At 39.9% G+C, this 27,646-nt stretch overlaps 2 protein-coding genes across 18 annotated transcripts in view; one reads left to right on the top strand and one right to left on the bottom strand.

Moving 5' to 3' along the window:
* srcin1a (SRC kinase signaling inhibitor 1a) overlaps positions 1–7,863 on the top strand; it is a 584,261-nt gene extending 576,398 nt beyond the window's left edge. For 14 of the 17 annotated variants that reach the window (XM_087977753.1, XM_087977757.1, XM_087977752.1 and 11 more), the window contains one exon: positions 5,830–7,863. In XM_087977753.1, the coding sequence (XP_087833879.1) occupies positions 5,830–5,847 (18 nt within the window). In that variant the 3' untranslated portion in view covers positions 5,848–7,863. Of the gene's footprint in view, positions 1–1,058; positions 5,636–5,829 lie in introns of those variants that run through there. The other 3 variants (XM_087977754.1, XM_087977749.1, XM_087977747.1) reach the window with 1 other exon arrangement.
* A 50-nt stretch (positions 7,864–7,913) lies between these two features.
* The window catches only part of LOC122539626 (rho GTPase-activating protein 23-like), a 285,601-nt gene continuing 265,868 nt past the window's right edge, over positions 7,914–27,646 (bottom strand). Inside the window, exon 25 of the mRNA XM_043674624.2 lies at positions 7,914–17,129. Within this exon, the coding sequence (XP_043530559.2) occupies positions 15,462–17,129 (1,668 nt within the window). The 3' untranslated portion in view covers positions 7,914–15,461. The remainder of the gene's footprint in view (positions 17,130–27,646) is intronic.

Here is a 27,646-nt window from a genome sequence, read left to right as displayed (position 1 = left end):
GTCCTCAATATTAAAAAAAGGAATACCAGTTAACAAACTGACTGCGTAGACCAGCCAGTTCAGGAATCAGGTTTCCCCCCCAAAAACCCAGAACCCAGCAGCAGAGTGGCCAGCCAGCTCAGAGTCAGTTGACTGAATTGAGATTCTGAATCACTTGTTTTTTTTTATTTTATTAACCAGCACAAATTACAAACAGTTAACAATGAACAGCAGTTTACAAGAAACAGCAATGTACTGGGGAAAGGAGCAGCAAAGCCAGACCCCGCCCACGCACTCCCCAAACCAGGTCATAGGGAAACCAGGACAAACCTCCAATCCCAAATTCCTCAAAAAGGAAATAGTAAACATAATCACATACAGACAGCCCAATGAACCCAACAGTAAAACAGTGTAGATATTCCCCATTTTTGTTTTTTTAACAAACTGGCTGTATAGATCAGCCAGTTCAAGAACCAGGTTATTACTCTTGACAGTTTCAAAGATTGAGAAGATCTTGCAGACAAGAATCTGAAGGGATTTGATGGGGTAGATTCTGGGAGGTAGACCTCCTCAGCTGCAGAATCAGAACATGGAGAGGTGGGGACGCATCGTCACAGAGTGAGGAACCAAACATTCAGAATTGAGAGGAGGAGAAACATCTTGACTCCGAGGTTTGTGAATCCTTGGAACTCTCTTCCCCAGCGGGTTATAAACGTTCTATCGTTGGGTCAGATCAGGGCTGAGATAGTTAGACTTTTGATTTCTGAGAATCTAGGGACGATGGGAACAGGTGGGAAAGTGGAGTTAAAACCCCAGGTCAGGCTCAGTCCTGACTATTAAATGGTGGAGGTGTCTATCCCACTTTGTATTTGTATGTTCATGTCCCTATGATACCTGTTCAGCTGTTGTCCTCAGTCAATTATGTGTTAACTATCTTTGTCACTTCTGATCTATTGAGTATTCCATGTATGAAGATGCTAATGCTAATTTCTTGTCTCTTTCCCTCCTTATCCTTGCTATTTCCGCTATGCTTTGCTGTCTTTCCATTCTGTGTTTTGGACTCTCTCTGCCTGGCCCAGTAATGCCCAGTGCTCATCTCTTCAGTTTTCCCGTCCTGTAACAGTTTAGGGACTTTTCTGTTGTCAGGGCCAAAGGCTTGGCAGGCCTTCCCCACTCTGACCAGACTGCCTCCAGAAGTCGGTGTCCGAGACTCTATGGAGGGTCTCTGCTGGTGGGGCTATTAAACGAACGTTCTTCTTTGGAGATACTGCTGCTAAGGGACCTTGTCCTGCTTCCAGTTTCTGATCTAGGTCCCCTTCCTGTTTCAGCCAGTTTTCCCATTACTTTAACTCACCTCTGTTAAAAAGTATGTTCCTTATCCCGGAACCATTCCTGCCCAGCCTCCAGCCTCCCTGCTATTGCTTGCTTTCGTACATGAAGCCAGTACAACGCACACTCGTTGCTGCTAATGAATCCCAACAAACTCTACACCCCAGCCCCTTCCCTGTCATCCCAAAATGTCTCGCTTTGTTCCTGCTGCTGCTGCTGCCACTTGTGCTGGTTCCCTGTGGCTTTAGAGTCTTTAAAGAGCTTCCATTTCATCAGCTTTAAGCAACGCGATCTTCTGCAGTCACCACTCCCTTTCCTAGTCTCCCCCCCCACCCCATTTCTTCCTCCCCTCTCCCTCCCTTCCTCACTCTGTGTCCAGTCGAGGGGATTGTGAGAAGAGGACCATGGAGAGTGTTCATCGTGGAGCTCCAATGCTTCTGCTCTCAATCACTATCTGCTAATCCGTCACCTGCTTTGATCCAGAATACAAACTGGTGTCCGAGCTGTAGTGTGTCAGTTTGTATATTAATAGTGGAAACAGCACAAGTGATTGATGGATATATCACAGTAGAATAGATGTGAAAATTATGAAATATTTTGTAAAAAATGAAAACCAAAAAAAATTCTCATCCTGTTTCTCTCTTTCTAAATTTAGTCTCTATATCTTCTTTTACACTTTATCACATGAATTCAGGCCCATGATCTCATTTACACAGGTCAGCATTGAGCGACTGTTTCATTCCTATAATGCCATGCAATCAGTGGTTAGTACATTGCAAACCAGTTGCCTCATTTATTACATCGAATGCTCTGAGCTGGGTGGAATGTTGGCAGTTTGAAGTTTGCATTGGTTCTCAGAATGTCGATCCCCTTGTAAGGAGGGGCAGAATGTCCCTTCACCTGTGCTCTCCAAATGTTTTGGTATGATCTTATTTTACTGCCCCAAGGGCCTCCCATTCCCGTGGAGGTGAGGGGGTCAGCACTGTACTCACCAACTGCATCCATAAGCTGCGACTGAGCTAGCTTCTTCCACCAGTCCTTGGTCTAAGTTTTCATTTTAAAGGTGGCTCCTGATCACCCTATTCTTATAAAGATTTTTAAAAGTTTAATTTGCAAAATTAAATTTGAGCACAATATTATGATCAAATGAAAGCTCAACTCTGACAAACAGTCATGCTATGTAGAATGCAAATGTGATTATGAGACTCAGCTGCCATTTTCTTACACATCCAGCCTTCTACCCACTCCTTCTCTCTTGCTGTGTCTCTCAGTTACTTTTGCTCCCCACTCACTTTCTCTGCTCACTTCCTCTTACCTGAATACACACGCAGTTGCTTTAACACAGTACAGCTCTGAAACACAGTTTGTACTTGATGTTGATTTGAATACTAGCCCACAGAATGGCCCAGGCTTGCTCAGTGGGTGAAATACCATGAACTGAAAAACTTTACCTTAAAATAAATAAAATTAAATCCATGAGAAGAAATAATATTTATGAAAGCACAGGATTTGAAAATAGAGAATATGAAGAATGATTTATTTCTGTTAAATCGATATCTAGAGCTGCAGAGTATATATATATATATATATCACTGGCAGAATCAATGTTCACTTATTCTTTTTGTATATTGTCTTAAATAGTTTTTTGTACAAAGAATAGTATTCATGAAGCAATTAATTGGAATTGCAGGAAGTTTCTTTACATTTTAAGTGAAGTCTTTTAACACTTTGTATTAAGTTTATGTGAGTATTGACTCCTTTGATGTATGACTATTCGTGTTTGAATGTGATCCAAGAGGGCGAGTTTGGTTTGGACCTGATAAGCTCCGACTTTATAATTGAGCCCACTCTCAATCACACTTCCTTAATACAATCTCACAGGGGCCAGCGTTTTCTTGATGTGGGAGTTCAGCTCTGATTGTTACAAAGGCTTCCTCCTGATTCCATTTAAAACCTTTCTTCCCTCCCCCCCCCCCCCCACCCCCCGCAAAAACGGGAAAGATTTTTCTGTTTAGTAAAACTGCTTATATTGTTTTAAAAGGTTGGGTGGGTGGAGTTTTGTTTTGGAGTCCTGGTGTTTGGTTCGCTGTTGGTCAATCTGCACTCGATCACAAGATGCAGACTTTCACTGAAAGCGTGAGTGGGGGAAGCTTTTAAAAATTGTGTATATTTGTTTAATTTTGTGGAAGGCCTGTCAACCAATCATTTCCCCCCACTGTCCCAGTGAGCGGTAATTCACTATCTTAATGGAAATTAATGCAAAAAAAATTTTCTTCTTGCTGTGCATTGACTCCCTTCCAAATGTGTTAAGTCTTGTTTGTGAAAGGTGCACAGACCAAAGTGAACTTAATGTGCAACAGGACGTCAAAGAATAATGATCCACCAGTTTAAATCATTTCATAATAAATCCTGTTTGTTTGGGGAGAGAGGAATACAGTGGCCTCATTTCTTACAGATTTATTTTCTTCAGCAAATGATTCCAAATCTCCACTCCAGAAAATGACAGCCTACCTGGGGTGGTTGAAGCATCAGTGTTCCAAGTGTGCTTTGAATGGATACATCCTATACAGACCTGCAGTTAGCCAGTAAGGACTAGATTTTGGTATTGGTCCAATAGTGTTTCTGCAACTAAGAAAAGAATTGGCTAGGGTGAGGTGTGACATGGAGGGGGGAGGTTTAAATAATTACATTTTCTTACCTCAAGGAACTGTAAGTGTTCACAGTATTAGCGAGTTTTGAGAAGATTTGTAGCTCAGGTTGAGGTTCTGGATGTAAGATTGCTCACTGAGCTGGAAGGCTCGTTTTTAGATGTTTCGTCACTGTACTAGGTAACATCATCTGTGAGCCTCCGGTGAAGTACTGGTGTTATGCCCCACTTTTTATTTATGTGTTTAGATTTCCTTGGGTTGCTGGTGTCATCTCCTGTGGTGATGTCATTTCCTGTTCTTTTTCTCAGAGGGTGGTAAACGGTGTCCAAGTCAATATGTTGTTGATAGAGTTCCGGTTGGAATGCTATGCTTCTAGGAATTTTCGTGCGTGTCTCTGTTTAAACTGGGAAATGGCCTTTCTATGATCAACTGAAAAGAAATGTTTGGTCAAGTGGAGGGATACTTTCCACTCCCTCCTCCCATGTCAGTTAGAAACACCAGAAGTGATGCTTTTCCTTCAGAAGTTATCTTTCGCTTTATTCCACTAATATCCCTCCCACAGAGCTATGCTAATCCCACCCAGGGTATCAAGAACTTCCCTTTGGCTAATGGTTGATTGTGTGGCTCACGAAGGTGAAGGCCAGCAGAGGCGAGGTGTCTCTCTCTGAACAAACTTGAGGATTTTATATTGAGGTTGGATGCAAATGTGGATGAAGTATACCATTTTCCAGCAGTGACACTTTCAACGTGATGCAACACATTCGCCTCCCCACCCCTTCCCAATCCACCTCCCTTCCCACTCCAAGAGAATTCTTCCTATTTAAAAAATTGTGAACTGTTAATATTTTACTTAAAATGATTCAGTTAATCAATGAAATGCAATGAAAAACCAGTCAGTAATTATATCATTGAGTATTCTCACAAGATTCAACTCATCTCTCATGGAAATAGGGGAAAAAACGTAAATCTTAAGAGTTTCATCAACTGAGAATATTACAACCAACAAACTGTAACAGCACCAAACATTACTTCCAAAATTATTGTTGAAAATGAATTACTTTTGATTTCAACCAGAATATACTGGGAATGTCTGTTCTAAATTTTGGTCTTTTCCAATTTGGTTAAAAGGCAGTGATCGTTTTGAGATGTATCAAATGTGTGCGTTTAGAAGAAAACATTTACAAAGTTCTATTTAAACAAAATGTATGTGAAAACATACGGAATGCCTTTTTTAAGCTTTTTTTAACATAAATGTGACATTTTTCATAGTCTCCTGAAGGATGTGTCAGTAATCATAGAAAACATGAACTTCACCTTATTCCTGCTTTAAATAATAAAGGGTTTCAATTATGCATGTATATGCTAGGAAATTGCACGATGCATCTAGATTAATGTCTGTATGTGAATCTTAATATAAAGAATTTGTGAAAATCTGGATACAATAGGAACACTTTTTGTTAGACTGTGTATTTTTTTTCCGCTGCATGGGGCTTTACTGTTTGGTCAGTAAGAGCTGTAATTGGTTATTGTATTGAACATATCTACAGAGTTTTGTAAATTGGGATCTTCCATTTGTAGAGTTAGTGAGATGTGTACTGAAAGTTGATGCCATGACAATCTGTAATTAATGTGGTTTGTGTGAAGAGATGAAATAAAGGGATTGCATTTTTGTACGAGTATTTTGAGGTTGTGTTATTGTCAAGTGTACCTTTGTTCTGGTGATGTTGCAAAGCTCCTCATATATCCCACTTTTGTCACTAGTCAAGACTGCCCTGTATAGTCAGGGTAGTGTTTGTCCAGTGAGTTTATTTCTCCCTCATCAGTGCTAAATGATATGGTGAATGGTATTGAAAGTTCTTTTGTTCTTGTGCAGTTTTGGGACCACATCTGAGAGTTTGGCTTCAAAACAGACTGGGCAAAAGTGAGGACTGCAGGATGCTGGAGATCAGAGTCAAGATTACAGTGGTGCTGGAAAGGCACAGCAGGTCAGGCAGCATCCGAGGAGCAGGAAAATCGACATTTCGGGGAGGAGCCCTTCATTTGTCAGCTCCATCAGTTTGCTCAGTACTACATCCCTAGTGATTACAATTTCACCAAGTTCTTCCTCTTCATATACTTGTTATTGGAATGTCTTTTGTATCCTCTATAGAAAATACAGAAGTAAAATATTTGACCATTTCATCTGCCTATTTCTGACATTGACTAGTAATTCTCTATCACTCTCCAGATGACCAAAACTCACTTTACTTAATCCCTTCCTTTCCAAATACCTGTAGAAATTGCTTTAGTTTTTCATCTTTGCATTGCAATTCAGCCAATTTCTTTGAACACCTGTTTTTGTTTGATCAAATGGTTGAGAAAAAAAAACCTAGTCTTGGATAATTTAATTTCAACTTCCTTAGCTTTATTTTTTGATTTCTCCTCCTGTTTCTGTGGCTTTTACCACAGTCAAGAAAAATCCCAGGATATACTTTTTATAACCTCAGTTGTCTGATTTTCCACTAGGTTTTCAATCACAGTAGGCATCATTCCCACTTGTGATCTCCAGCTATCTCATTACCAAGAATTCTGGAACTGAGAATTGCTCTACTATTACTACCACCACTTCTAACCGGACTCTCCAACCTCACTTGATATAATGGAAATGTTCTTGGATGGGACTTGAGGTATTGAGGCTAGAGGTTCAAATTTAAAACCTGCCCATGTACTGTTTTGCCAGCTATGAATATTCTACCACTCGTGTGCTGAGCACTGAGTTTTTTCGGGGGAAAACACATGAACAGATGATATTTTGCCATCATGGGCAATGGGAAAACATCAATGACCATTGAGACATTTGGGATATAACACTAGTATGCTTCCAATTAAACCTGTTGGATTATAACCTGGTATTGTGTGATTTTTAATTTTGTACACCCTAGTCCAACACCGGCATCTCCAAACTGGGATATAACACAGGAGCTTTGACTATGACTTATTTTCTCAACCATAGACTGCTAATTCTTGTCAGACATATTCTTGGTAGTTTCATTGACTGTTTCATTATATGACTGGCACCTTACCATTGTCACTCTTTTTCCCCATCTCCAATAATTTCATAACTAAGAAAAAGTGTTAAAAGGAATTCTTGTGGTGCAAAAACAAGAGCCCCACCTCTGAGTTTGTCTTACTTTAGGGCCACTCTGAGGGGCATGGGCTGACCTTTATAAGTGAAGGAGGGGTGTGTCTTGAATCCAAATCAAACACTTGTGGCTCATTTGTCCATCAGAAAAGTTGATGTTTGACCTCTGCTAGGGGGTCTTTGTCAATATAAACTATCTCCACGATACAACAACCCACCTTTTAGTATTGAAAAGCCTAACACCACAGGAAGAAAGTGAGCACGGCAGATGCTGGCTATCAGAGTATAAGAGTGTGGTGCTGGAAAAGCACAGCTGGTCAGGCAGCATCCGAGGAGCAGGCGAATCAACATTGAAGAGCTTATGTTTGTAAAGTCAATTCTTCTGCTCCTCGGATGCTGCTTGACCAGCTGTGCTTTTCCAGCATCACACTCTTTGACTAACACCACAGGACCCTACCCCATAACACTGGTTCAAACCAATTTTTTCCACCCTATCCAAAGCCTGTTTGGGTGAGACATATGTTCATGCAGATAGTCAGCATGCACAGTGAGTTTGGAAACTATGCTTGGGAAAATGTATTTTCATATGCCTTTGTAAAGTGGAAAAATACTTTCTGGGCAACTCAGGAAGAAAAATGAACAAGAACATTCAAATCTGTACAGTTCCCCAATCTAACAAATCACAACTGACCTATGCCATATCAATGAGACTTTGTAGCCTCACAGGGACACAGTTCCATCTTCACAGAATTACAGTCGTGACCAACTATTAACAGTATTTTTATTCAACTTATTATATAATTAACAAATAATAAAAATAAAAATCCACACAAAACTTTTGGGAGGGGAAGTCAGTTTATTTCCATTTTTTAAAAACAGGATGATGCATTATTTAAAGCATCTTCTTTTCAATGTACATTTACAGTTGTAAACTCAGAAGTTCATGCAGAATCTAACAATATCACATTGTTCTTTTATGGCCAGTTGGCAAAGAGGAATATCAATTTATATATCTATGTTACATGGCTTTTGTCAGAGTTGACATTCTAGAACATATTTACAAAATAAGCAGTTAACTTTACAGCAAGTTTGCATAATTCAATAAACTGCACATTGTATATGGAGAAAGGTCATGTTGACAGCTTTGTTCAACGTTCCATTGGAATGCCTGATTTTTTTGTTTAAAATGGAAGCTCTGAAATGTTTGCCTGTCAAACAATCTCAACACTGCAGGTAAACAGCAACATAAAACAAATAATAATAATACAAGCTGGAAAAGTTCAGCTAAAACATTTCCCTTTAGGCATCAGGTCTTATTAATTTCCTTCTTGGAGTGGTATAACGTTTCTTTTGACAATATAGCTGTTGCTCCTTTAACCAAGGGTTGGGTAATCAGCAGTTTATTCTCTGCCTCCATGCTACTCTTACTCAATCCTACCCTTTCCCATTGCCCCTACTCCTCTCCTTCCTGTGGTTTCAATCCAATTGCTCAGGATCAAGGTGGTTTAATTTGATACTGGATTTTGGACCATTTGGAGTCTATGTTAGGATAATGCAGTCAGTCATTGGCACAAATGTGTACAACAAGCAAACTGCGTAACAGGTGTACCACACAGTTCTGTCCAGACTTATTCCAGCATTGTTCATGGAAAGCAAAATGCAATTTATTTAGAACTACATAGAAAAAAAACTGCAGCTAGGAAACATTTATATATATTTTTTAAAATTAACAAGTTATATTAACATAAACCCCATGGAGTCTGAAAACAGACCATTGTTAAGAAATGACTTGAAAACATGAGGCACTTTCCAGGGAAACGTAAATAAAACAGAGTTAACTACAATTAGAGATTACAACTCAAACTTAAAACCATATTGAAATGACTGTTTAAGGTGCATTTGCACATCATGGGGTAATGTTCAATTTCATAGACATTATGCAGAAAATATTTTCACAAACCCTCAAATATTCACAAGGTATTTTTAAGATGATGTCATGAGAGAAATATTTATTAAGATAGCTTTTGGCAAACCTTGATCATTTTGGAAGTGGATCTTGATGAATATAATATTTTAGAATAAACTGTTATGAAGCAAGAGTCCAGCATAATGTTTTTAAATCCTACACCATTGGTTAAAGATGAGATCTTCATTTAAAGCCATGTTTCTACAGGAATGAGCCATAATCTAAACTGCACTGATTTAATACTTAGGGAGAAATACCATCTATTATCCGAGGAATTTCTGAACGCAGTACCCATAAAATGTTCAGTATCAAAACAGTATATTTGCCAACTTAATGCACCATGTTTGCAAAAGCACCAAATTACACAATACAGCTATTTCAGATCGCATTGAACTCAATCTTATTTCACATAACTAATGAAATAACATGAACTTTCATTACTGAGGTACAGGAGACAAGGGGAATCATAACATTTAGGCTGTTTTGCTCAGTAAAGTTGAGTTTGAATCCAGTTAAAGTTGTCACTTTGTCAAATCAAAGAGGTGTGACTGAATACTGTTAATCAATACTCTGGAAACTCACTGAGAAGTAGAATATGCGGTTACCATTTCTCTTATTAAAAATACCCATTACGCTACTTCCAAAACCACAATTTATCTATCTGCTCATCCTTTATATTTTCTAATCAATGTAATCAAAAGTTATTAAAGCCCTCTGAAGCAGGAAAGACTTGAACATGGGCCTCCAGGCTCAGAGGGATACTACACAAGAACCCCTGCTTATTCATTATTGCATATCTTTCAATGCTAAGCACCTGAGTTATTATGTGATGACATTTCATAGCCCTCGAGCAAAGTGTCTGTTTGTAATTTAGTGACTTTTAATGCAGAAACATGACATTAAAGTGAGTTCACTTCTGGCTCTAGTTAGAAGTTTTTAAAAAAAATGCATTTTAAGGATTGTTACTGAGTTTTTAATTCGACCGGAACAAGCCGTAGAGCAATAGTATCGAAAATTAAAAATTCAAGTAACAGTAGAAACAAAAAAGTGCACAAAAGCACTAATGTAAACAATGCAAACAAAAATATATTATATATGTTTTATATATACACACATATAGGTTAAATGATCAATATTCAATAAAAACCATACAAATTCATTTAGCCTCAATTATAATAAGCTAAAAGCATCAGGAGCCAGTTTACATAATAGTTTGTTATTTCTCCCTAACTAACTGCCAAGTTTAGCAATGACTGCAATGTTGCAATTAATGTTTATGATATACAGTATCAGATCAGCCATGATTTTAAGTAAAGATGGAGCTAGCTTGAGGGGACATATGGCCTACTCCTATCTCTTACACTCTTAGAAATTTAGTGTAGTTGCATTATGCTAAGTTGTAACAGCAAAACAATTTAAATGTAGATGTCATCAAGGTGTGAAAAAAAAGGCTGGAATTTTTCAAGCCAAACTCAAGACATCAGAAATCTAAAATAAATGCAGGTCTACATGAACTGTTCATCCCTTCCCCCCAAAATAGAAAAGCTTTCAAAACGTAAAATCAGGAAAGGGGAGAATTGCTAGATTTACTAATAGTAAATGGTTAATGTGGTTTCTAAACAAAAGAACAAGTAGTTGACCAATTAAGTGCAACATTTGATATGGCAGACTGTTGGCCTAACTAAGCCAGGTTCAGGATAACAAACAAAATAACAACTGTGAATACTGTAGATCTTTAAAAAAAACAATTTGCTGGAGAAATGCAGCAGATCCGGCAGCATTTGTGGACAGAAAGCAGAGATAACTGTAGTTCTAAAGAAGGGTCACTGGGCTTGAAACATTAACACTGTTTCTCTCTTCACAGATGCTGCCACACTTACTGAGTTTTGCTAGCAATTTTAGTTTTTGTGTCAGGTTCAGCTCTCTCTCAGCTAATCCGAACTGGTGAGGCCTTGATACAAACCTCTCATGCACTTGCGAAGAGTCAAAGGATACTAATCTTGTTGAGGTTTGTCCCCTTTACAAACTAAGTGATGGACTAGGGAAATTGGCATAACAATCAATGCAGCACTGAATTAAATTGGACAGGTCCTGTAAAGGAGCTTGAATCCATAATCTCGCAATTAGCATTTTACAACAGACCTATTATACGTTGCAGTGGGTGGGGATCAAAGAGCATGAGGAACTGTAGATTCTCCTGACAGTATGTACTCAAATGGACTGAATGTTTAATCGATCTTGAGAGTGAAGCGCATGAACACAACTGGGTGAAGTTTCAAGTTAAACACGTGTCCTTGTCACTTTTCGTTGATTGATGGTGTGTATGGGTTTAGAGAATTAAAGGGTTGTTTCCATACAATAAGAACATTCAAGTCAGGGACACAATACAGAGCCTGTGCCATTTGTTTCAAAAGTACTGGGCAGCTTGTGAAAAAGGTAGTGTTCACTTTGTGCAGTTGCTCGTTGCCTGAGTCATGGAAACATGCTGTTTTGGCAGAAATTTGGAATTAGTCTAAGTTATCTACTTTTAACTGAGTTATTAACCACATTGCCATTCTAATGCCATGACAGTTTATTTAACATGGTGCAGAATATACAACTTAATTGTGTTGTGTTCAACCAGGCTATCCAACCTATAATTGATAGGAAACAGACAGGCCATCCCATGAAACCAGGGTAAAATTACCCTTTTATTTTGGACTAATTATTTGACCTGTTTGAATTTTCTGTGATGCAAGTTTAGAAGAATCTGATCTTATCAGTTACTCATTAGTGAATAAATCTCAAAATGCCAAGACCTGCTCCTATCAGCAACTTGAGATAGCTGTTCAGTTTACCACTGGCTTATGAACTTGCATGATGTTCAACTGAAAACCTCTCCAAAGCATAAACCCATCCCAATCTCATGTGTGAATTAGTGCAATTATTAGTATATTCATGTGATCCTGTGAAATGTCAAGGTGCTATTAGCATGACAAGTGATCAAGATAACAAATTCATAAGCACAAGTTAACTAAATGTTATTTCTAACTTGAAGAGGAGAAAAGATGTGGAATGTTTATGCTGGAAAACAAAATGGGTGAAAAATGTAAAAGAATTCTATGGAAATAATTTTCCAAAATTAAACTTTTTTTCGCATAGGTCCCTTAACAAAATCATTTTTTATTTCTTTATTACACCATCTGGTCCACCAAAACCGCCCAGCCGCACTTCAATTGCGTGATCAACGTTCCAGAAAGGATAGACCAGTTTTGAAGTATCGATTTTCCAATGGACCAGCAGATGTGGTTTGTAGTTATTTTTGGTGTGCAAAGCCGATGTTAACTGGCATTTCTGTACCTGGTTGAGATCAATTAGCTCAGCAAAGCCAGGGATAAAGACCAGGATCAAGCCTGAGACCTTTCTTACCAAAACCAGTCATGGGGCTAACCAATTGGAGAATATCTGAGGATACTTTTGAACTCTGTTGCGACTACAGACAGCATGTAGAAAAGATGTGAACTCCATGATACTACACTGCCCCTTTAAAGGTGCAGAGAGTACTGGACATTAAGTACTACTGCATTGTGATTAATATCAAATTTATGTTCAAATTCATACTATACGTTTTACATATCAAATAGTAAAATGCCATTAAAAATCTATATTAAATCAGCATTGACTCTATGAAAAACTATTTGGCAAATGTTTTAAACTATGTTTCAAATCATATTTACATCAAAATTCTATATCACACACTGGGACCATCCTGTTATTATGATTAAAAAGATGCACAATTCACAAAATACTTCTCTCACTAATAAAGACAATTTACCAGATATTTTAACATAGAGACAGCATCCACAAAAGTGATATTTTAATTAAGTAACAAAATGTTATGTTTTCTTGTTAGATTGGGAATCAAATCTTTAAGTTAATAAATAAATACAAATTATAAATAATTCAGTGATTAGTGCATTAGTTGTAGAAAAATTTTAGTTACTTGTTTTAAGAGAATAGGTTTAGCCTTTTTACAAATTGATTTCTTAATAACTAAATATAAATTAAATCTGTTTTGGAATAATATAAAGTTAAATTGAAATAAGCAGAACTTATTCTTGTATAGGTTAGAAAACTCTAATCAACTACCCAGTGATGAGAGTTCCATTACTGAATTCTGTAGCAAAATTTAAAACAAATTCAAGCACTGTCAACCAACCAATCTGTCCACCACCACCAATTCATTCATTTTCTGATGGTCAAAGATTAAAAAGGAGGAATGGACAACTTCAATTGTCATGAACTTTATCTTCAAAATTATACATGGATTTGGAATGCCCCCTTGGCTGTGCTTGTTTCACCCTGTAATTCCTGTGGAAGTGCAGCAAAACCCCCATTTTGGAAATGAATAAAATTTACACCACATTTCTAGAGAAGTTATGACAGCAGAGTGGATACAGCTGCAAGGAACTTCCTGGCCTAGTGCTTCACTTCATTTAACATCCCGGTAACCATTTACTTTCAGCCTCAAGCACTAAAATCACCTACTGTTGATATTTTTGCAGAGCTCTGATGGTTGTACATTATATTGGTTTCTGGTTGAACTATTTAATTAAGGATGACTTTCTAACACAATTGGTTATTGGAGGAGGGACATTTAAGCCAGTCAAACATGGTTTTATTCTGATTGCTTCTTCAATCTACATGCTGTCAAATTCAGAGATAATCTTCATCAATGGAAATCCAGCAATTGGTGTCATCGAGCCATTGAACAGACTGGACCTACGCCTAAGGCTATTAAACACATCTTAGTTGTTCTTACAGTCTCACAACAAACATTTACAGATCAGCACAGGCTGTAATGTGGCCATCTTCATCAGTTCTCAGTCAAGGATGGTGTCCAGAAAGGGCAAAATGCAAGAAAGTGAAGTGGCAAAAATGATAAAATATTTGGCAAATAAATATCAAATTCTATCAATATTTAAATTCAGTGAAACAACACTTGGATTTGTGACCCACTCAGCAAGGTTCAATTACAGCAAATCTGATAAGAAGTGCTAACTTTAAAGTCAAATCCAAAAAGAGTAGGAATTACAGGACAGTATAACAAAGATTTCACTGTGAGATAGCTATATGCTTCTACAATTCAGTAAAGTGAAACAGTTATATTTGCCTATAATTGTTATATAATGCTATTTCATTAATTAGATGTTTTTTTGCTAGATAGAAGTTTAACCATGACTCTCAATTCTTTTTTTTTTCTTTTCCTAACCGAAACAGAGAGATGACAAGTTCTACATGCAAAAGATGCAAAACAAGTGAAACATATTTTCTATAGATCAGGAAACACTCAAATAAGACAACTGCAGTGAATTCCAGGCCAACCATGTTAAATTGAGCAGCCAAATAGAGACTTGTAAAATTAAAATCTACTGATAATAGCAGGAGGAGCAAATTCAAAAAAATGGTTTCTTTCATACTAACTATAAAAGCGTGAACAAAATGCTCAGCTAATTAGCCCATAGTTGTGTTAACACCTGAAAAGCAAATAGAGATTAATGTTTGGGTAAAGGTCCTGCAACAGAATAGTTAATTTATGGGTCTCTAATTTAATTTGCTGAGATCTGCTATATAGTTGGAGTACATGATGTGGAGGTGCTGGTGTTGGACTGGGATGGACAAAGTCAGAAATCACAACACCAAGTTGTAGTCCAACAAGTGAATCTGACTTCATCTGATGAAGGAACAGCATTCCAAAAGCTTGAGATTTCAAATAAACCTGTTAGACTATAACCTGGTGTCATGTGGCTTCTGACTTGGTTGGAGAATGGCCTATATTTTCAGTTTGTATTTCCTTGACGTTTGTAAGGGTCATTGCCTGCAGAAAGAACTGTACCAGGATTCTTAACTGCCAAGTGGAAACTCTTGCTCTGTATGCCTGTGGAAGGAGACCAGTAAAATCTGCAAAGAAACTGTGTAGGGAGCTGAAAAGACCATTTTCAGGAGTTTTAATGGCATTTGTTTCAGTTACAGCAAGAGATCATTCAAGGCTCTGCAGCAAGTATTCTTAATGAAAAAGAATTTTTTGTTGAAGTCATTTAAAAATAATTACCTGTTGTTATTTGCAAAAAAATGCTATTAATTTTTAAAAGAGGAATATTTTGAATGTATCTTTAGCATACTTCCTAAGAGGAGAAGAGTGAAAATTAGAAAAATTCAAAGTAACATAGTCAATATTTCACAATGTGGAGACTGTTTGAGTGAGGGAAGACAGTAAAAGAGCAGTAATTACTGTTACTCTTAACCTGGAATACTAGATTTTATTGTATAGTTTATCTCTAAAGGAGAAGGCATCTTTTCTAAAACTAGTTAATTGGGGAAAAAGACAAACCTGTAAATTGGCCTAGCTCCTGAATGTTTTAGCCCAAACTAATTTCAATCAGAGGTACTGATGGAATCGAGAGGAGGGTGCATATTTCTGAGTCTTCGTGCCGGTTTCAGACTTGGCAGAATTCGAATCACTGTCTCTAGCTTGGCCTGATGTCAAGCCAGTTGATGGGGAAGACGGTGATGTAGGGTGCTGACATTCTGAATTGTTATTGCTATTTGAATGCTTATTACTGGGTCCTGGTTGTTGAGGTTGTAAGCTACCAGTCTGGTGAAACAAACAATTTTTTGATTCTAAATCAATTGGTTGTGAGTTTCCTCCAGTATCTGAAGTTTCCTTTGAATCAACATTTTGCTCAAACTGATGCATGGCACATAGTTTGCCCAACCTGTGGCCACTGTCTTTGCTTTCCAGTGGTTTATCCTTGCATTCTCTAAAGTTAAACTCTGATAAGTCATTCTGCACCACTACTGTATGTCTCCTCCTAATGTTCTTCTTTCTCCTGGTCTCTGGAGAGTTCTGTTTTCTCAGCCCCACCCCAAACATATCATCTGCTGAAGTTTTCAATCGCAGTTTCGTGTGATCAGTCAGTGCTCGTTTTGATGTTTGGGTTACATCATTTTTGTCAGGATCACACTTAAGGACATTGTGCTTGTTGGTGGGATTGGGATAATTCAAATTATCTAACAAATTGTCGACCATTGGGGGGTCATTATCTTCATTGATTTTTGGATTAAAGTCATGTTCTGTTTTTGGTTTAGTCAACTTCTTTCTAGCCAATGTATCACACTGAATTAATTTGTGAGAATTAAAAGACGGTCTACTGTTGAGCTTATGTACTGGAATCCCTTCTTTGTCAGAGCTTGTGTTGCTGTCTGACTCACGGCGACAAAACCTGCTTCTTTCCTGCTGTGAGCATGAGACCTTGCCTGGTAGAGTCCGTATTAGATAGCTACTTTCATTGTCTGTTTCGACAGGACCTCCGCACTCACTGATGAGCTCACTCCTTTCATCATCAGCTTCATCACCCCTGCTTTCAGCAATCGATTGTACCTCAGAACTGAAGTTGTGATCTAGGGTTGTTACTGTGGACGAAATCGTCGAATATCCTGAAACAACAGAGCTAGCATCAGTGGGAATTGTCTCTCTGTGCTCCACCTGCCACATCTTCAGCTTGGAACTTCTGGAAAACATTTCACTATTACAATGAGACTGAGAACTTGCAATGGTTGTCTGGTTATCTGTACTGTTTCTTCTTTCTGAATGCAATAATTTGAGGGAAGTTTCTTCCTTAAATGAACATTGAAGGCCAACAGAGGATGGAGTACATTGTGGAGATGAAGAGTTCAGAGTGGGTTCATCAACACTCTCCCATTGGGATCTTTGAATGTGGTCCTGCTTGGAATTGTCAGATTCTCCTGACATTTTTTGAAGTTCTTTATTAGCAATAGGTTGATATATTTTCTGTACATTTCTGTTCCTAGTATTTGCCAACTGTTTCTCCTTCTGTTCAGTTGCATCCTTCTGTCTATCGGCTCCTGTTTTGTCTACTGATCCTTCCTTGTTAATAGCCTTAGTAGGTTCATGTTCTGAATCATCATCTGTGCTACTTTCAAGCACCTTTGCCTCTTTTTGTTTTTTTCTCTTACGGTTGGCCGCTGCAAAGATTGACATCATCAACTCCCTGTTGTACAGATCCTTTCTGGATCCCCATGATCCCTGTAATTATGCAGAACAAAAATTAGTTCCCTTAATATTATTTAAATGTTACTGAATAAGAATATATTATAGTAAAAGTTACATTTTGAGGAAAGATTCTTCACCTTAACTCAGTTCTACTGAAGGGTTTGTTCTCAAAATGTTAACTGGCCTTTCACCTGATTTATTATCTGCAAATTTTTCACATTTCTGACTTTATCTTACTGGTGTTTAAATATAAAGTCTGTTTGCTTTTGTGTAAGCAAGTAAAGTTGCCATAATTCCACAGAACCACAGGGCTGCTCTCTCATTAGAGAGACAACTGCTGGTGAGTTTAACCTGAGGGTCGCTACATCTCAGGCGAGGGGACAGATTGAGAGGAAGGACATTTATGGTAACCTCAACCAGTACAAGCTGCTGGCATCATTCTGCATCACAAACGAACTGACCAGCCAACTAAGCTAACTGAACCCCTGCTAATGAAGCAGAAACACAGAGGACATATAAGGATTAACCTGTTGGCTGGACAGGTGATGTGCTGTAGCTATATGATGTAGGAGCTGGCTGATCCCATTGTGAACAGCAGTGATCACATCTGCAGCAAGTGTTGGTTGCTGGAAGAACTCTAGAATCTGAGCTTCAAATAGTGCAGCACATCTGGGAGGGAGAGAGTTACCTGGACGCTTTGTTTCAGGATGTAGTCACACCTGGTAGATTAAGTAATTCAAATTCAGTTCGTGATCAGGGACAACAGGGTGTGACTGTAAGTGAGACAGGTAGGGGGATTCTGAGTTCAGGAGTGGAGGATCCTCAGCCCTTGAACTTGTCCAACAGGTATTAAATTTTTGCTCCCTGTATAGATGAGGAAAAGGGCCAAGGACAAGGTGAGCCAGCTGACCACGGCACCATGGTGCAGAAGGCCATTCAAGCGTAGGGAGCAAAAAGACAAGTAGTTGTTATTGGGGATTCTATAATTAGGGGGACAGATAGTATCCTTTGCGAGCCGGATAAGGACTCTGGCAAGGTGTGTTGCCTGCTCAATGCTAGGGTGCAGGACATTTCTGACCGGTTTGAAAGGATATTGGAGCAGGAGGGAGAGGATCCAGTTGTTGTGGTCCACATTGGCATGAACAACATAGGCAAGGCTAGGAAGGAGGGCCGCTTTGGGGATTATCAAGCACTCATAAGGAAACTGAAGAACAGGTCCTCAAGGGTCATAATCTCTGGATTTCTGCCCAAGCCACACACTAATTGGCATAGGCATAAGAAAATTAGGGAAGTAAACATGTGGCTAAGAGATTGGTATGAGAAAGAGGGATTCCATTTCATGGGACATTGGCATCTGTTTTGGAACTGGGGGGGGGGGGATCTGTACCAATGGCTCCACCAGAACCGAACTGAAACCAATGCTTGTGAGTCAGGGGAAAGGGAAAGGGAAAGCGACAGCAGCAGGGAGTATGGAGTCAAGTAAAAAGATAAGCAGCAGGTTAGCTTGTGTGCAGGGTTTAAGTTCAAGGCAGACTAGGATTGAAGCAAAAAGGAAGTCGATAACTTAGGATATATTACCAGAGATGTTGGAAGTCATAAGGATAAGAAAATTAGCATTAAGGCGCTTTACCTGAATGCTCATAGTATTTGCAACAAAGTAGATGAATTAACGGCACAAATAATCGTGAATGATTATGATGTGGTAGGCATCACAGAGACGTGGTTGCAGGGGCTTCAGGACTGGCAGTTAAACATCCAAGGATTTACAACTTATCAAAAAGACAGGAAGGTGGGCAGAAGGGTTGGGGTTGCCTTGTTTGTTGAGAATGAAATTAAATCTATGGCACTGAATGACATAGGGTCAGATGATGTGGAGAGTGTGGGTGGAGTTGAGGAACCACAAAGGCAAAAAAAACCATAATGGGAGTTATGTACAGACCTCCCAGCAGTGGTCAGGACCAGGGGTGCAAGATGTACCTGGAAATAGATAGGGCATGTCAGAAAGGCAAGGTCACTGTGATCATGGGGGACTTCAATATGCAGGTGGATTGGGTGAATAATGTTCCAGTGGATCCAAAGAAAAGGAATTCATGGAATGCTTACAGGAAGGCTTTTTGGAACAGCTTGTGATGGAGCCCATTTAGGAGTAGGCTATTCTGGGTTTAGTGCTATGTCATGAGCCAGACTTTATAAAAGATCTTTAAAGTAAGAGAACACTTAGGAGGCAACAATCATAATATGGTAGAGTTCAGACTGCAGTTTGAAAAGGAGAAAGCAAAATCAGATATAATGGTGATACAGTTAAATAAGTTAATTAAAGGTCATGAGAGAGGAACTGATGAAAATCAACTGGAAGCAGAGCCTAGTGGGGAAGACAGTAGAGTAACAATGGCAGGAGTTTCTGGGTATAATTCAGGACACAGTAGAGGTTCATCCCAAAGAAAAGATAGATTATCAGGGGAGGGGGTGGGAATTAGACAGCTATGGCTGACAAAGGAAGTCAGGAAATGTATCAAAGGAAAATACAGAGCCTATAAAGTGGCCAAGAGCACTGGGAAATCAGAAGATTGGGAAGACTACAAAAACAAACAGAGGATAACAAAGAGAGAAATAAGAAAGGAGAGGATCAAATATGAAGGTAGGCTTGCTAATAATATTAGAAATTATAGTAAAAGTTTCTTTCAATACATAAGAAACAAACAAGAGGCAAAAATGGAAATTGGGCCACTCCAAATTGATGCAGGAAGGCTCGTGCTGGGAGATAAGGAAATAGTTGAAGAACTTAATAAATACTTTGTGTCAGTCTTCACAGTGGAAGACATGAGTAATATCCAAACATTAAAGGGCAGTCAGGGAGCAGAGTTGTGTATGTAGCCATTACAGAAGAGAAAGGGCTAGAAAAGCTAAAGGTCTAAAAATGGATAAATCTCCTGGCCCCGATGGGCTCTATCCGAGAGTTCTAAGCGACGTGGCTGAGGAAATAGCAGAGGCGTTAGTTGAGATCTTTCAAAAGTCACTGGAGTCAGGGAAAGTCCCAGATGATTGGAAAATTGCTGTTGTAACCCCCCTGTTAAAGAAAAGATCAAGACAAAAGATGGAAAATTATAGGCCGATTAGACGAACTTCGATTGTAGGCAAAATTCTAGAATCCATTGTTAAGGATGAGATTTCTAAATTCTTGGAAGTGCAGGGTCAGATTAGAACAAGTCAGCATGGATTTAGTAAGGGGAGGTTATGCCTAACAAACCTGTTAGAATTCTTTGAAGAGGTAATAAGTAGGTTAGACCAGGGAAACCTAGTGGATGTTATCTATCTAGACTTCCAAAAGGCCTTTGATAAGGAGGCTGCTGAGTAAAGTGAGGGCCCATGGTGTTTGAGATGAGCTACCAGCATGGATCGGGGATTGGCTCTCTGACAGAAGGCAGAGAGTTGGAATAAAACGTTTATTTTTCGGAATGGCAGCCGGTGACAAGTGTTGTCCCCCAGGGTTCAGTGTTGGGGCAGCTATTCACTTTATATATAAATGATCTTGATGAAGGGACTGGGGCATTTTGGCAAAGTTTTTCAATGATAGGGAGTTAGGTGGACAGGCAGGTAGTACTGAGGAGATGGGGAGGCTGCAGCAAGATTTAGACAGTTTAGGAGAGTGGTCCAGGAAATGGCTGATGAAAGTCGACGTGAGCAAATGGGAGTCTTGCACTTTGGAAAAAAGAATACAGGCATGGACTATTTTCTAAATGGTGAAAAAATTCATAGAGCCAAAGTACAAGGGGACCTGGGAGTGCTAGTACAGGATTCTCAAAAGGTTAACCTGAAGGTTGAGTCAGTGGTTAAGAAAGCAAACGTAATGCTTTCATTTATATCAAGATAGTTTGAATATAAAAGCAGTGATGTGCTTCTGAGACTTTATAAAGCTCTAGTTAGGCCCCATTTAGAATACTGTGTCCAATTTTGGGCCTCACATCTGAGAGTGGTGGGCTTAGATTAGATTAGATTCCCTACAGTGCGGAAACAGGCCCTTCGGCCCAACCAGTCCACCCCGACCCTCTGAAGAGTAACCCACCCAGACTCATTCCCTTCTGAATGATGCAACGAGCACTATGGGCAATTTAGCATGGCCAATTCACCTAACCTGTACATCTTTGAACAGTGGGAGGAAACCGGAGCACCCAGAGGAAACCCACGCAGACACGGGGAGAATGTGCAAACTCCACACAGACAGTCTCCCGAGGCTGGAATCAAACCTGGGACCCTGGTGCTGTCAAACAGCAGTGCTAACCACTGAGCCACCATGCCGTTTGTGGAATTCATTGCCATGGAGCGCAGTGGAGGCCAGGACGTTAAATGTCTTCAAGGCTGAGACTGATAAATTATCGATCTCACAAGGAATTAAGGGCTATGTGGAGAGTGCAGGTAAGTGGAGTTGAAATGCCCATTAGCCATGATTAAATGGCAGAGTGGACTTGATGGGCCGAATGGCCTTACTTCCAGTCACGTGTCTTATGGTCTTATTAAGGGACTACCTTAATCTGTGGCTGGAGGCAGGGTAATAGAATTAAAGATACAAACAAGTTTACAATAGGAAAGTATCTACCACTTAAGAGTCATAGAGCTATACAGCATGGAAAAAGAGCCTTTGATCCAACTCACCCCTGCTGACCAGATATCCTAAATTAATCTAGACCCATTTGCCAGCATTTGGCCCACATCCCTTTAAACCTTCCTATTCATGCACCCCACCCAGATGCCTTTTAAGTGTTGTAACTGTACCAGCCTCCACCATTTCTTCTGGTAGCTCATTCCATACATTCACAATCCTCTGTGTGAATAAGTTGCCCCTTCGGTCCCTTTTAAATCTTTTCCCTCTCACCTTAAACCGATGCCCGCTAGTTTTGGACTCCCCTACCCTGGGGAGAAGATCTTGATTATTCAGCCGATCCATGCTCCTCATGATTTTCTAAACTTCTATGAAGTCACTCCTCAGCCTATGATATTTTAGGGAAAATAGCGCCAGCCTATTCTGCCTCTCCCTGAAGCTCAAACCTTCCAAACCTGGTAACATCTTTGTAAATCTTTTCTGAACCCTTTCAATTTAACATCCTTCCTACAGCAGGGAGACCAGAATTAAATGCAGTACTCCAAAAGTGGTCTAACTAATGTCCTGCAACATGACCTCCCAACTCCTATACACAATACATTAACCAATAAAGATATGCATGCCAATGCCGCTTTCGCTATCTTTTCTACCTGTGACTTCACTTTCAAGAAACTTTGAATCTGCACTTCAAGATCTCTATTCAGCAACACTCCTCAGGACCTTACCAAAGAACAAAGAAAATTTACAGCCCAGGAACAGGCCCTTCAGCCCTCTAAGCCTGAGCCGATCCAAATCTACTGTCTAAACGTGTCGCCCAATTCCCAAGCATCTGTATCCCTCTGCTCCCCACCTACTCCTGCATCTGTCCAGATGCATCTTAAATGAATCTACCTGCCTGCCTCTAGCTCCTCTGCTGGCAACGCGTTCCAGGCACCTACCACCTTCTGTGTAAAGTACTTGCCGCGTGTATCCCCCTTAAACTTTTCACCTCTCACCTTGAAAGCGTGACCTCTCGTTATTGAATCCCTCACCCTGGGAAAAAGCTTATCTCTATCCACCCTGCCTATACCCGTCATGATTTTGTAAACTTCAATCAGGAATCCCCCCGCCGTCTCCTTTTTTCTAATGAAAACAAACCTAACCTACTCAACCGCTCTTCATAGCTAGCACCTTCCATACCAGGCAATATCCTCAAATCTTCTCTGCAACCTCTCCAAAGCGTCCACATCCTTTTGGTAACGTGGCGACCAGAATTGTACACAGTATTCTAAATGCGGCTGAACCAATGTCTTGTACAATTTTAACGCGACCTGCCAGCTCTAATACTCAATACCCTATCCAATGAAGGCAAGCATGCCAAATGTCTTTTTGATCACTCTACCAACCTGCATTGCCACCTCCATAGTACAATGGACCTGAACACCCAGATCTCTCTGTACATCAATTTTCTCCAGGACTTTTCCATTTACTGTATACTTCACTCTGGAACTGCATCTTCCAAAATGCATTTGTCTGGATTGAATTCCATCTGCCACTTTTCCACCCAACCCTCCAATCTGTATTCTTTGACAGTCCCTTATGCTTTCTGCCACTCCACCAATCTTTGTGTCATCTTAAACTTGCTGATCATACCAACAGTGCCCTCTTCCAGATCATTTGTGTATGTCACAAACCACACTGGCCCCAACAATGACCCCTGTGGAACACCACTGGTCACCTTTCTCCATTTCGTGAGTCTCCCTTCAACTACTACTCTATGTCTCCTGTTGCTCAACCAGTTCTTTATCCACCTAGCTAGAACACCTTGCACACCATGTGACTTCACTTTCTCTATTAGTTTACCATGGGGAACCTTATCAAACACTTTACTAAAGTCCATGTATATGACATCAACAGCCCTTCCTTCATCTATCAACTTGCTCACTTCCTCAAAGAACTCTATTAAGTTGGTAAGGCACGATCTCCCCCCACACAAAACCATGTTCCTATCACTGATAAGCCCATTCTTTTCTAAATATAAATAGATCCTATCCCTCAGTACCGTCTCCAGCAACTTTCCCACCACTGACGTCAGGCTCACTGGTCTGTAGTTACCCGGAATATTCCTACTATCTTTCTTGTACACGGGGACAACATGAGCAACCTTCCAGTCATCCGGCACCTCACTTGTGTTTAAGGATGCCACAAAGATATCTGCCAGTGCCTCAGCTATTTCCTCTCTCACCTCCCTCAGCAACCTGGGATTGATCCCATCCAGTCCTGGGGATTTGTCCACCTTAATAACCTCTAGCCTACCCAACACATCTTCCTTACTTGTGTCAAAGTGATCCAAACTAATCAAACTTCTATCTCTAATCTCACCATTCATCATGTTCTTCTCCTCAGTGAACATTGATGCAAAGTAATCATTCAGAATCTCACCCATTCTCTCAGGTTTGACACACAGCCTTCCTTCATTATCCTTTAGCGGACCAATCCTTTCTCTAGTTACCACTTGCTTCTTACATAAGAATAAAGTGCTTGGGATTCTCCTTAATTCTACTCGCTAAAGCTATTTCATGACCCCTTTTAGCCTGCTTGATTTCTCTTTTAAGACTGGTCCTACTCTTCCGATATTCCTCCAGGGCCCATTCTGTTCTTAGCTGTCTGCTTCCTTTTTCCTCTTGGCCAGAAGGATTGTTGACATTTACACAGTTCAAAGGAAGAACAGAATATTGTAATGCACAGCAGATCTTTCAGTGTCTGAAATGAGGAAGGCAGCTTAATGTTACACAGAAGACCCACTAGGAGTTCCCATTTTAGGTATTAATCTCATTTGGATCACAACTTTGTTTCCAGAACAATGTTGAGAGTCATCTGGGATACATCAGTTGTAGGAATGAGCCCTTTTCACTTTAGCTGCCAGTCTTTGCTTGTTCAAATTAACTGATATGTCTTGGACATCGATTTAGAGGGAATTTCATTTTTCAAATAAATGGTGCCACTGTAAATTTGCTATTGTAAATCATCAAATTTTAGGATAACTGCTTCATGAATTATTATTGTATTACATTTTTATAATTAAATGTAGAAAGTCCTGCTCTGATTTGCCTTTCCAAAATGCAGCACCTCACATTTACCTAAATTAAACTCCATCTGCCACTCCTTGGCCCATCTGATCAAGATCCAGTTAACTCTGAGGTAACCTTTTTTGCTGTCCACTACACCACCAATTTTGGTGTCATTTGCAAACTTACTAACCATTCTTCTATATTCACATTCAAATCATTTATGTATATGATAAAAAGCAATGGACCCAGCACAGATTACTATGGCATACCACTGGTCACAGGCCTCTAGCCGAAAAGCAACCCTCCACCACCACCCTCTGTTTCCTATGTTCGAGCCAATTTTGTATCCAAATGGCTAGTTCTCCCTGTATTCTATGTGATCTAACCTTATTAACCAGTCTACCATGTGGAACCTTGTCAAACGCCTTATCGAAGTCCATACAGACAATATCCTTTATCAATCCTCTTCATTATTTCTTCAAACAAAACCCAGTCAAGTTAACGAGGCATAATTTCCAAAGTAGAAAGCCATGTTGACTATCCTTACTCAGTCCGTGCCTTTTCAAATACATGTAAATCCTGTCTCTCAGAATCCCCTCTGACAACTTGCCCACCACACAGGTCAGGCTCACCAGTCTATAGTACTCTGGATTTTCCTTACCACCTTTCTTAAATAAGATGGAAAATTGTGACTGTAAGAGCTGTTCCTTTTTTGCAGCTTTTTCAGTGTTGGAGCTTATTTCCTTGGTTTCTTGGGGCAGTAATTTCTATTTCCTAAGCTGTTGTGCTGTTTTGGAACTTTGGGGAAAAAAAAAGATCAAAACAGTACTTTAAAACAAGAGGGAGAGCAGGTACCACGTGGGAGGGTGAGGAGTAAATGACAGGTGGGGATGGAGCCCTTCACTTCACATGTGATTCAGGGTGAGCATGCCAATTGGACAAAAAATTGGCTTAATGGCACGAGACAAAAAATGACAGTGCAGGGAATGGCAGCCGGTGACAAGCGGTGTCCCATAGGGTTCAGTTTTGGGGCCGCAGCTGTTCACATTATATATTAATGATCTGGATGAAGGGACTGGGGGCATTCTAGCAAAGTTTGCCGATGATACAAAGTTAGGTGGACAGGCAGGTAGTACTGAGGAAGTGGGGAGACTGCAGAAGGATCTAGACAGTTTGGAGGAGTGGTCCAGGAAATGGTTGATGGAATTCAATGTGAGCAAATGCGAGGTCTTGCACTTTGGGAAAAAGAATAGAAGCATGGATTACTTTCTAAACGGTGAGAAAATTCGTAAAGCCAAAGTACAGAGGGATCTGGGAGTGCTAGTTGAGGATTCTCGAAAAGTAAACATGCAGGTTGAGTCCGTGATTAAGAAGTTGAAACTTTATTGCTGGAACAGCACAGCAGGTCAGGCAGCATCCAGGGAACAGGAGATTCTCCTGTTCCCTGGATGCTGCCTGACCTGCTGTGCTGTTCCAGCAATAAAGTTTCAACTTTGATCTCCAGCATCTGCAGACCTCACTTTCTCCTCCGTGATTAAGAAAGCAATGTTGTCAATTATCTCAAGAGGGTTGGAATATAAAAGCACTGTTGTGCTACTGAGACTTTATAAAGCTCTGGTTAGGCCCCATTTGGAGTACTGTGCCCAGTTTTGGTCCCCACACCTCAGGAAGGACATACTGGCACTGGAGCGTGTCCAGCGGAGATTCACACGGATGATCCCTGGAATGGTAGGTCTAACATATGAGGAACGGCTGAGGATCCTGGGATTGTATTCATTGGTGTTTAGAAGATTAAGGGGAGATCTAATAGAAATTTACAAGATAATACATGGCTTGGAGAGGGTGGACGCTAGGAAATTGTTTCCGTTAGGTGAGGAGACTAGGACCCGTGGACACAGCCTTAGAATTAGAGGGGGTAAATTCAGAACAGAAATGCGGAGACATTTCTTCAGCCAGAGAGTGGTGGGCCTGTGGAATTCATTGCCACAGAGTGCAGTGGAGGCTGGGACGCTAAATGCCTTCAAGGCAGAAATTGATAAATTCTTGATGTCACAAGGAATTAAGGGCTACGGGGAGAATGCGGGCAAGTGGAGTTGAAATGCCCATCAGCCATGATTGAATGGCGGAGTGGTCTCGATGGGCCAAATGGCCTTACTTCTGCTTCTATGTCTTATGGTCCTTTTGGACTGAAAGCTGTGTTCTATAAGGATTGGTACTGGGCCCATTTTTGATGTCATTTATATAAATTATTTAGATGAAAAACCTCCAACTCCCACAGTTATCTTGATTATACTCCCACACACTGTGCTTCCTGTAAAGAAACTATACCATTCTCCTACCAAAAGAGAAAATGCTGGAACTACTATTATTCTGTTTAGTGAAATTGATTCTGATTGAAGAGATGCCCTGAGATGACTTGATTTAGGTAGGATGACAGATTTTACATAGCTCCTGCCATAGCATCAGCAACTCAAGAGTTTCATATTAATAATCCAATGATAGCAAATCAACATGCACTCAGAATAAATTAAACTTTTTTTTAATGCTTTTTTAATCCATGGAGAATTTTGAAGCATGCCCTTCAAGGTCAAAAGGTGACAATAAATTGTAAGGTAATTGCAAAGAAAGGAAGGTGTTCATCTTTTAGTATATCCATCCAGTAATTTACTCCATTAAAACCAAATGAACTGCAGATGCTGTAAATCAGAAACAAAAGCAAAATTTGCTGGCATAGGTGAACAGTTCTGGCAGCATCTGTGTAGACAAATCAGAGTTAACGTTTCAGGTCCAGTGACCCATTCTCAGAACTGATGGCAGCTAGGAAATGTCAGTTTATATGCAATATTTGGGGGGGGGGGGGGGGGGGGGGGGTTAAAGGGGTTAAGGAGTAAACGATAAATGGG

The sequence above is a fragment of the Chiloscyllium plagiosum genome, unplaced genomic scaffold (assembly GCF_037043375.1).
Source record: "Chiloscyllium plagiosum isolate Xiang-an unplaced genomic scaffold, Cpla_swu_hap1 HiC_scaffold_32, whole genome shotgun sequence".
NCBI classification, from domain to species: Eukaryota; Metazoa; Chordata; class Chondrichthyes; order Orectolobiformes; family Hemiscylliidae; genus Chiloscyllium; species Chiloscyllium plagiosum.
This window is presented reverse-complemented; position numbering and strand designations above follow the sequence as displayed.